General features: G+C 44.0%; 1 protein-coding gene across 1 annotated transcript; it reads right to left on the minus strand.

The window, feature by feature from the left end:
- Positions 1-215: 215 nt before the first annotated feature.
- Positions 216-11,750, minus strand: LOC119474355 (ADP-ribose glycohydrolase ARH3-like). Its single transcript, XM_037746350.1, has 5 exons — positions 11,621-11,750; positions 11,261-11,468; positions 10,284-10,471; positions 10,056-10,156; positions 216-859 (listed from the first exon to the last, which is right to left on the minus strand). Exons 1-5 carry the CDS (start codon positions 11,686-11,688, stop codon positions 471-473), a joined length of 954 nt encoding a protein of 317 aa, XP_037602278.1. The 5' UTR covers positions 11,689-11,750; the 3' UTR covers positions 216-470.

The raw sequence follows: 11,750 nt of genomic DNA on the forward strand, positions 1-11,750 counted from the left end.
AAAATAAATACTCGTACAGATTATGTGAATTTAAAAAAAAGTTTATTAAATAATGTTATCCACCAAAAGGGTAAAACAAGACATGGCCAATTCATAGTGCAACTTTCACATGACAAAAGATTGTTCAACACAAAACAGGAAAGAGCAGGGAAAGGAGAGAGGTGTGTGTGTGCGTGTGTGTGTGTGTGTGCATGCATACAGACCAAATTTCTGTAGGACAGTCAATCTAGTCTGTCTGGTGACACGTGTTTCTTGTTTGTTCAGATTCACAATTTAGCTTCTTTTTTTTTTTTTTTTTGCACGCTGGGAGGGGTAGGGTCTCAAAATAATGAGCTGTTATGACAAGTAAACTAATGTTGCCCTTAATCACAAGCTCCCTTTAAACCAACACAGTCCGAAAACAAAAAGGTATTTATTAAGTGTAAGTGTGTAATTTGTGTGTGTGTGTGTGTGTTCAAGAGTCCTTATTGTCAAACTCCAGTTTTCTTCTCTGTGCCGTTAGAAGCGTTTGACTGGCTTTTAGATGCTCCTTCACAGCTCTGCTCTCCTGTCCCACTCCCGCCTCCCTGTGACGACCGGTGGTACAGCATGTGAAGTCGCTCTGCGTTCATGTCCGCGTCCTCTGCCCCCTCGCAGCACTTTATCCACGACTGAGGAATAGCCTCGATGCCATAGTGGGCCCCGGCGATGGCCCCTGCCATGCAGGCTATGGTGTCTGTGTCCCCTCCCAGAGCCAGGCTGTACGCGATTGTCCTCTCCAGGCCGCCATAGTTTTCTGGAAGGCATTCACGGGGCTGCAGGCAGTGGAGGACGCAGAAGATGGCGGTGGGGACCGAGTGGAGCGCCGCAATGCCGTTACCTGGAAGGAAAGATGGGAAATGTTGGGTGATGTTGGATTTATTATGTACAAAAGTGAACCTAACTGTTGGATTTGTTATGAATAGAGGGATTGTGAGGAAGGAAAGGCAGGTGGTGTTTTTCTTTTGCAAGGTCAAGAAGAGGAAGGAGTCAGAAGGAGATAACGAAGAAGACTTGCAGCAGAAACATCACGTGCCATAAGCTCATGAATATTAATATTGTGTAAACCATGAATAGGCTGGATCAGGGATAGCTCGGGGTTCAGACTTCGCGAACTGACCCATGCACTGTATGTTGTCAGGGACACGTAGGTTGGATCCAGATATCTGTAAACTCTTTTATTTTACTTATGCAACATTGATTGTTCGGAATAAATTGTATTATTATGCTTTAACCCGTCTGTTTGGAAAATCTCTTTGTCACACAAGATTAACCAGCACGTAACTGGGCCTTGACCTCTCGGAGGTAGAAGGCCAGTTCCTTCAATTGGTGACCCCGACGTGATCTTCGGCATTGAGAAGCGTGTCCAAAGGACGGACAGACCGGCGAGAGAGAGAAAGGGCCCTGAAATCTTAAGGTAAGCAGAACCTGTTGTATCGAACTCTGCATATTGGCTTACTCTAAATTATCTCTCTTGTTGTGCTGAATCTCCTTTGTAATGATAAATGTTGCAGAAGTAAAGACTTCCTTTTGAAATTTAGGGGAGCAAGCTGCCCTTTTGGTAAAGACTAAGAGGAGGAAAGCTGCCCTTTTGAAATTTAGGGGAGCAAGCTGCCCTTTTGGTAAAGACTAAGAGGAGGAAAGCTGCCCTTTTGAAATTTAGGGGAGCAAGCTGCCCTTTTGGTAAAGACTAAGAGGAGGAAAGCTGCCCTTTTTAAATTTAGGGGAGCAAGCTGCCCTTTTGGTAAAGACTAAGAGGAGGAAAGCTGCCCTTTTGAAATTTAGGGGAGCAAGCTGCCCTTTTGGTAAAGACTAAGAGGAGGAAAGCTGCCCTTTTAGTAATAAAAACTGTATGAGTGTACATTAATAACTAGTATTCAGAGGAAAATTAAAACTTACTGTTGATACTGGGCCAACATCGCTGGAACATCAAAGTGTCCAGTAGAAGCTTATGTTGGTAGGATCACAGCGAGGGGCATAGCGACCCATTTACTCTGAATCTAGTTACTGTCATAAACTGAATAAACCTGTGTGAAATAGTACTGGACAGAATGGACGGAGAATGTGACAAAGACTGTGAGGAACGGGGTGGCTGTGGGCCTCCCCGTTTATCATTTGGACAGCAATGGGCTAAAGTTAAGACCAATGTAATCTGTACATTTGATCCCAAGACTAGAAATAAAGAGACTCAAGACCTAGATGAGTGGTATAACATGACAGTGAAGGAAGGGCATTTTCCAGCCACGGTGAGATGCCAGTGATGAGAGCATTAATACAGGTGGTTCATAGAAAGCTGCTGCAAGCAAGACAAGACAAAGAAAAGGGACATATGTTTGTAAGGGGGAAATTGAGGAAGAAAGAAGACGAGTTGGCAAGTAAATTGGTAAAATATAATGTGATACAGATGGCTGCACTATCAGCCTTAGGCAGCCAGACGAAAGCCACCCACGCAAAAACCGCTGAAGCAAAACCACTAGTGAATCCCTCACCCAGTCCTAGCGCACCCCCACCACCAAACCCACATACTAGCCAGCCGCCACATTACATGTCCCTCCATCAGCAGTACCCACCTGGCCCACATCCCAACCCCCCTCCTTATCCTCCTCCTACCCCTAGTCCGGTACCAACCCCACAGGACAGTGATTATACAAACGAAGTTATGGCACCATTGTTTCAAGTGTTAGGTGGTACTTTGGAACTTTAACCCCTACGCTACCTCCTTCGGTAATGCTATTAGACAAAAGTATCCCATACCACCGGGTAAGCTCCACAGCTTGGTGTTTAAGATTAAGAACGGGGAGAGTGGACGCACGTTCATAGAAAGAGCAAAGACAGAGTGGGCGGGGGCTACGGGGATGAACCCAGATAAAGAATCACAGCAGTCTCTGTTCAGAATAGCTCTGTTAAAACATGCTCCGGAAGGAGTTAAGAGAAAGATGCAAGAGAATCCAGATATGGCAGGGGCAAAATCATCAAGATGGGAAACACATTTCTGCCATCATCAGGATGCAGAAACCAAGGAGGAGGAAGAGGAAAATGAGTCATTAAAAGAGATGGTAGCTCAGTTGACTAAATTACAGTTGGCAGATGCACGGACTCGTGCGACAGATAAGAAAAAGGGAGGGAAAGAAAAAGATACCCAGATGGCTCAAATTGTAACACCAGCTCCAGCCCCGCCACAGAATCCTTATCCACTGCAGGGCCAGTCACAGGCTATGTATCAACCCCAGTATCATGTTCCTTACCAAGCTGCCCCATATCAGCAGCCCCCTTATCATGAAGGTCGGAATGGAGGCAGGGGGAGGAGGTATGCCCAACCAACAGGAGGCAGTTGTAACATCTGCGGAAACCCGGATCACTGGGCACGTGACTGTCCTCAGAAACAACAACAGCAGATGAGAGGGCCTCCACAGCAGTCATATCAGCCAACAATACAGACTCCACCAAACCAACAGCTAGCTCCAATGCAGGCATACAGCGGGTACTCTGCGCAGGGACCTCCACCTGGTCCATATACACCAGGAATGTTCCCATAGGGATGCCCGACGGAGATGGAGGGGCAGGGGCTGGCAGAGCCCTGTCTCCAGTTGACAGTGAACGGAAAACGAAGATGGTTCATGGTGGATACGGGAGCACGTTACTCCACCTTAGCTGAACCTATGTGTTCCCTTTCCTCTCACTATGTTTCCGTTTTGGGATTTTCCGGCACTGAACAAAGACTGCCTTTTACTGTTCCCCTTCCTGTCCGGCTTGGGAGACAGGTGATGGAGCACCCCTTTTTGTATGCACCTGATTGTCCATGTGATCTCCTGGGAAGAGATGTTTTGGCAGCACTGGGGGCTTCTGTACATTGTTCACCAGAAGCTGTGATAGTGAGTTTCCCCGGAGGAGAAGAAATGGTGTGCTCCTCGCCCTCCAGTGCTGATCGCATGTGCATGTTGAGTCCTGATACCTCACCTGATGCCCCACCACCCTGTGCAGACATATATTGGGCCCTGCTAGCCGACAGAAACCCTCTGATTGACTTTTACAACATGTGGCAACCATGGATTAGGGCTCTACACCCTTACCTCCCTGTTCCCGATCCTCCCCACTGCACTCTGAATTATGACAGAAATAATGATCTTATGTATCAAGATGAGTTCCAACAGAACCTGTTAGATACAACCTGGGGGATAGGAGTAAGAGATGTTTATATAGCACCAGCAGGAGTAGCAGCCGCAGTAAAATTAACCCCAGCACAAGAACAATGGTATCGCATGTCAGAAGAAGCTGTTCCCCATGTGTCCCTAGCCATAGCTCCAAAACATCAGGCTAAAGACTTAGGCCCCATGGTTAAAGCAGCAGTCGCTCTGACAGACTGGGTTCCCACTTCCCTTTTGGGGGTTTCAATCTCACCATCCTCTAACATATATAGACTCTCCTTTTACAATGCAGTGTCAGGTATTTGCAAACATGAGTTACTAACACGCCACCACGGTAGGGAGATGTTAGATGGTGAAGGAGCCACTTCCATGTTGGCAACTCTCCCTTCCTCACTGTGGTCTACGGGCCCCTTTGATGTTGGCAGGTGCAGCATGGAACCGGTAACTTTCGAAATGAAGACTTACTGCCCTATCTGGAGACCTCAGTATAAGCATAAAGTGGAAGCAGCCCAGGGTATCTCCCCTACGATTGAAGGACTGATAAAGGCGGGAGTATTAAGAAAATCTTACTCTCAGTGGAACACTCCCATTTTGCCAGTAATCAAACCCTCCGGCTCATACAGAATGGCTCATGATTTAAGAGCCATCAATGAGCTGGTTTTGACTCCTGTTCTCCAGTACCGAACCCCCACTCTGCTCTCTCGATGTTCACCCCAGCCCATACATCTTTCACATGTATAGATTTGGCTAACGCCTTCTTTTGCCTGCCCTTAGCAGATCATTTACAGGACATTTTCTCATTTACATATGAAGGCCAAAGGCTGACATATAATGTGTTACCTCTTGATGGGAAACAATCTGCTCAGGCAGCAGAACTTACGGCTGTAGTTTGTGCTCTGCGGTTAGCGGAAGGGAAGGCAGTGAATATTTTCACAGACTCTGCGTATGTGTGCAATGCAATTCACAGAGATATGTCTGGCTGGGTGCAAGCGGGTTTTAAGACTAGTCAGAATAAACCTATGGCTCATGAGGAGTTGATGAAAGAGTTGTTGGAAGCAATCCAGTTACCACAGAGGGTAGCTGTGATCAAAGTGAAAGGACACAGTCAGGGCACTGACTTAGAGAGTATAGGAAACGAAGCAGCTGATGCAGCCGCTAAAAAGGCGGCAGGGTATTTACCTACTATGATGGTCATGACCACAGCAGATCTCGGTTCTGAGATAACTGATTTCTCCATTATACAAGCTCAGGAATCTGCCACAGCAGTAGAACGAACCATCTGGGAAGATAAGGGAGCTATAGAACAGTTTGATGGTATATGGTATAACGGAGATCAAATAGTTATGCCCCCCTGTTGGATGTCCTCAATACTGACTCAGACTCATGGACTTGACCATAAAAGCCACAAACAGATGTTACGAGATCTCCGCCACTGGTGGATTCCCCGGAAACATGCTACTATAACTGACTTCTTGACTAAGTGTGACGTATGTAGTACATGTAACATCAGACCGACCATCACTCCTAGGGCAGGAAAACATCCTTCTCCCACTGCCCCGGGACAGGAAATCTTTATTGATTTCACAGATATGGGAGTAAGGGCTAGGGGGAAAAGATTCCTCCTAGTAATTGTGGACGCATTTTCACGTTGGGTTGAGGCCTACCCTACGGGAAAAGAGGACGCAAAATCAGTCATTAAATGTCTGGTGAATGAGTACATTCCGAAACATGGGTTTCCTAAATTGATCAGGTCAGATAATGGTTCACATTTCAAAAATAAAGACCTGCAATCTGTTGAAAAGGCTCTGGGACTACAACACAAATTTGGCACTGTGTATGATCCACAATCACAGGACTCACACCATTTGAGCTTACGTGTGGCCGACCTTTCCCAGGGCCGTCCCAAAACCCCTTTCCCCTTCCTGACCTCGGTTACAGACCATACTATTTGAAGGCTAATGCTCTTGTGTCAGCTCTCTCCTATACAGGTGACAAAACCTGTCACCCCTGTCACAGAGGACGTTCCAGGACCTGACCCCGGACCACCGGAACACCTTTGGTTGAAGGTGTTAAAGAGGAAGTGGTCGGAGCCACGTTGGACAGGCCCACACAAGGTTCTGACCAGAACTGCAACAGCTGTGCAGCTTGCAGGAAAAGGACTCAACTGGTGGCACCTAACACAGTGCTCCAGCAGCAGGACAGGACCTGAAGCAGAGGAGGCAGCCCCACAAGGAGCCCAGGCTACGTGAAAAGAGGGTCACGTATAATTTTTTATTTTTCATATACTGTATAAACTGTGACTGTGATGAGATACACATAAGGGAAAGAAGGTTACAAGGTCTTGCCTGTATTTACAGTTAAATCAGGCTAACATGGTTGTTTAGGTGGACTCATCTAGGTGGTTTTTGAAAAACATTATATATCACATTGTATTAAAAATTGTTGCTTAGAATAAATGCTAAAATAGACAAAAATAGATAAAAATAGATAAAAAAGAGAAACCAGGGGTGGGGAGAATCCACCAGAGAGAAATTTCACTTCCTTTCCCAAACCAGTATAAAATAGGACCACCCAGATAAAAGTTTTTCAGTTGCGCGCAGGAAAACAAACTAGAAGCATCATGCAGTACGGCAAACTACTAGTAGCGTTTGCTGTAGCATTTGTGTTTACCTCTCTTGTCCTCGTTCTTCTGTACAAACTTTCTTAATGTGATTTGTCGTGTATTTTAAATATTTTCAGCTATAATGTTTTAATATTATATATATCATATATGTTTAATGTTTTCATTTCATATTACTATCTTAATGCAATTCATGTATTTTCGTGTTTTCAGTTACCATTTTAGTGATTCATGATAAAAGGAGGGAATGTGAGAGAAAATATCATGACCCTTGTGTAGAGTTTGTGTACTCAGATAAATCTGAATAACCTGGGAAAGCACAGACTGTACTAGTTTAGATCCATTACTTATCATCCTCGCCTCTGCACTCTGCTAAAACTGGCTAATCACAAGTAACTCTTTAACAATAGACAATGCTTTCACTCAGAAGCAGGGTGGAAGGTGTGGGCTACAAGGGGGGGAAGGCTAAACCAAGATTATAAAGAATGATGTAGTGAGGTAGCTTCCCTAATGAATATAAACTAGCTGACCAAATAGCTGCAGGCTTTGAAAACATACCTATAATAAGTGCTCTGATCCCTATCACTCCTAACAAAAATGTTGACCGCATTAACTACATCCATTATAATGTTCTCCGTTTGACTAATCTAACCTGTGATGCAATTGCCGGACTAGCTGAACAAATGGCTCCTACGTCACTGATGGTGATCCAAAATAGAATGGCATTAGATATGCTGCTGGCAGAAAAAGGCGGTGTATGCTCAATGTTCCAAGACTCATGTTGTATTTTCATCCCTAATAATACAGCGCCGGACGGGACTGTAACTAAGGCGCTAGAGGGGCTCCGGACGCTGTCTGAATCCATGCACGATGACTCAGGTATCAACAGCCCCATTAACGACTGGTTAGACCGTACCTTTGGGAAATGGAAGTCCATGGTGGTATCTCTATTCTCCTCAATCCTTGCTGTGTGTACATGCTTAGTATTATGCGGTTGTTGTTGTTGTATTCCATGTATTCGCCACCTCACTGAGCGTGTGATCATTTCTGCTGTGCAACGAAAGCATCCGGATGCACCTCCTTCTTATCAGATGGCCATGTTCCAAGCGGAGAGACAGGGTCTCCTGGAAATGGTGGGGGATAGTGAAGATGTTGATCCTGAAGAGGTTGTGTGATGATGCTTATAATTAAAACATCTGTACGTAACATTATCTATGCTTATAATAAATATATCTGTATGTAACATTACCTGTAGGTGAACTTAGTTAAGTTCAAAGAGGGTCTGTTGGATTTATTATGTACAAAAGTGAACCTAACTGTTGGATTTGTTATGAATAGAGGGATTGTGAGGAAGGAAAGGCAGGTGGTGTTTTTCTTTTGCAAGGTCAAGAAGAGGAAGGAGTCAGAAGGAGATAACGAAGAAGACTTGCAGCAGAAACATCACGTGCCATAAGCTCATGAATATTAATATTGTGTAAACCATGAATAGGCTGGATCAGGGATAGCTCGGGTTCAGACTTCGCGAACTGACCCATGCACTGTATGTTGTCAGGGACACGTAGGTTGGATCCAGATATCTGTAAACTCTTTTATTTTACTTATGCAACATTGATTGTTCGGAATAAATTGTATTATTATGCTTTAACCCGTCTGTTTGGAAAATCTCTTTGTCACACAAGATTAACCAGCACGTAACTGGGCCTTGACCTCTCGGAGGTAGAAGGCCAGTTCCTTCAGTGATAACAAGTCAGGGAGACAAACTGGTGTAGAATCTGGCAGTTTAGTATATGAGCTGCTCACAAGGTAACAATGTTAAATGAACATAGCTGGATTCAGTGGGGCTGCAACACAGAAGACCGTTCCATCACCCCTGACTGAAACAATCCATTTCCTCGGTCCAAATAAACCTAAATAAAATGTAATCTTTTATTCAACAAGAGCAGCAAGAGGTAAATAACTAAATCATTTCTCCACTAAAAAGTGGCAGTTTTCAAGATCCCTACGGGGGAAATGGAATTGTTTTAGGCTGCGTCCGAAATCACATACTATGCTCTACATCCCCCAATATGTGTACTATCGTTCAGTAGTATGTATCTTTTCGGACGCACTGAGCAGTAATTTACGTCGTCACTTCCTGAGAGTCTCGTTGTCGGTTGGAGACGTGTAACCATGGTAACCCGTGCCAACCTCGTGACCAAAACGATGATTTGTGAGAACCAAAGTCTGAACTAATTTTTAAAATATATATTACGCCTAGCAAAGTGCAATCTTATACTTACACTTAAATTAAAGCATTATTGATGTTACAGACCTGTTCGTCAACGTCTGTTATGAACATTGTCGTCAGTACCGCATTGCATTGTGGAATATTCATGCAGCTGTAGTATCCAGGGTTGCATACTGTAATATTTCTATTTCTATTTATGCAATTTGCATGCTATTGATTTGATAATAAGGTTTCGGACATGCTAAAATATCTCACATACTGTTTTAGCGTACTAAATAGCATGTTCGTATGGAATTTCGGACGTAACCATACTGTTATGTGCTATCATAATAATAGGATGGAGGTTTAACATTCAGTCGGTTTATCAATTATTTGACTAACAGATAATCAGCAACTCCTTTAACAATCCAATTATCGTTTTAAGTGACTTCTAAGAACTAACTCACCGGTTCTGGCTTTTCAAATCATCTTTTGTGATAGTAGACTGAATATCTTGTGGTTTGGGACTGTTGCTTGGACAAAACAAGCAATCTGAATAAGTCAACTTGGGCTTTGGGAAACTGTTACAGGCATTAACCATTATTTTCAGACAAAAGGTTAATTGAGAAAATAAATAGCGGATTAATCAATAAAAATCGTCATTGGTTGCAGCCCTAGATAGTAGGGCTGTGTATTGGCAGGAATCTGTTATTATGTTAGAGTCAAATGTCTGAAGATAACTTACAACACTGCTATCTAGCGGTTGGGGGTTTAAACACAAAATGAACCACTGTCTGCCACAAACCTTTGCATGTAAACTATTAATTAAAAAATCAATAGTGATTTTGAGGATCAATACAGTATCACAGAACATAATATTGCGATACTCAGGTGTATTGATATTTTCTTACACCCCTACTAGATAATAACAATAAAAATAGAATACTGTACATATAAAAATATGGGTGTAAGGAATAGTCAATGGAGGCATAGAAAAGGATGGATGGATGACGTAAGAAACCTCAATGAAAAGTGAAGATAAAATCAAAGATAAGCAGATACTGACCCAGCTCAGAAATGACCTCCTCTATGCTGACCTTGCTCCTGTCCATCAGGTCTCTAACTCTGTGCAGGCGTTCACAGAATGGCTTCTCTGCTTCTTTTAGGCTGGATAGAAACACCATGTTAAAGGAAGATTGACATTTAAGAAAAACAGCACTCCCAGTACAGCCTGAATGCATTTTTCTGTTTCCTGCCAATGAAACAGTGGAGGCTTTATCCATGTGGTACTCACATTCTGGCATCATTGCGCGTCGCCTCGTCGCCCTCCACTTCCTCCATCTCTGTGATTAGCCTGCTGATGAACTGCTGGGGCATGTCTAGTGCCCCCTGCAGGGAGAGGTGAACAGCTAACGCCTGCAGCACTGCCCCGTTATAACCCAGAGAGCAGGAGTGGGTCAGCATGGCACCCAGACGGGCGAACTGGAGAGAAAAAAAGGAGGAATCAAACCAAGTCTGCACCAACAAGTCAGCGGGCTTTACATGATGTGGGTCCTAGTGATCTTAGACTTGACTTGGACTTAAAGGTTACTATTAGGGCTGTCAATCGATTCAAATACTTAATCGTGATTAATCACACGTCTGTGAAGTGGAGACTCGTGGGTACCCATAGACCCCATTTTCATTCACATATCTTGAGGTCAGAGGTCAAGGGACCCCTTTGAAAATGGCCATGCCAGTTTTTCCTGGCCAAAATGTAGTGTCCTTTGCGACAAGCAAGGCTAGGTTTTGTAGTTTCACATGATACCAGTTTCTTCACTCTAGCTTTAAAACTGACCCCGCTACAACCTAAAAATTGCAAGTTGCGTTAATTAAGTAATAGTGGCATTAAAAACGCATTTGCGTTAACGAGTTATCGCGTTAACTTTGACAGCCCTAGTTACTATCAGTTTCAACTGGCTAAAGTATTTTTGTGCAAGTGTTAGATATATTGTTTTGAATTCATGAAAACTGTTACTGAACTTACTAAATGTTTCTCACTTTGACCAAAGTTTTCATTTAGACTCAGTACTTTACTTGAGATGTGTGTCAAATGGCAAGTTAGAACTCTAGGACAGTTTTTCTGTTTTTCTGAAACTTATACGAAACTAGCACAAACACGCTACTAATTACTGAAGTTTAGACATGGCAGTTCATAAAATGTGCATAGCTTCAACATGCCATGTCACCAAGGATGTGTTTTTTTTTGTCCTAAGGATGCCCACTGCTCACCCTTTTAACATCAGCTGGACCAGGGAAAGCCAGTGCGAAGGGGGCCGCCCTCATGGCTCCCCCATTCCCAAAGGAGCCTCGACCATTAAACTGGTCCCTTGCCGGCTGGTAGACATCACTGAGCTGAGGAGAGGACAGCTTCTTCAACACCTGGATCACCCCAGAACCATAACCACGACCCGGGGACGCACTGTACTCCTTAGCAAACCTAAAGGGGTGAGACACCAGTGCTTCAATTTGTGTGTGTGTGTGTGTGTATGTGCTACACCTCAATTGATTTCAATAGCCAGTGGAACAATATATACACCGTAATACATGTAAACTATTAGCTATTAGTGTCAGCAGTGTGCATTTGTGTACCTGCGAGCCATGTCCTGCTCATCAAAGCCAGCACGGGTGAGTAGAGACTGGACCACACACCGTGCCATTGCCGTGTCATCACTGTATTCAAGGATACCTAACAGACACACACGCACACACACATATAAAA

The sequence above is a fragment of the Sebastes umbrosus genome, chromosome 16 (genome assembly GCF_015220745.1).
Source record: "Sebastes umbrosus isolate fSebUmb1 chromosome 16, fSebUmb1.pri, whole genome shotgun sequence".
In the NCBI taxonomy this organism is placed as follows: Eukaryota; Metazoa; Chordata; class Actinopteri; order Perciformes; family Sebastidae; genus Sebastes; species Sebastes umbrosus.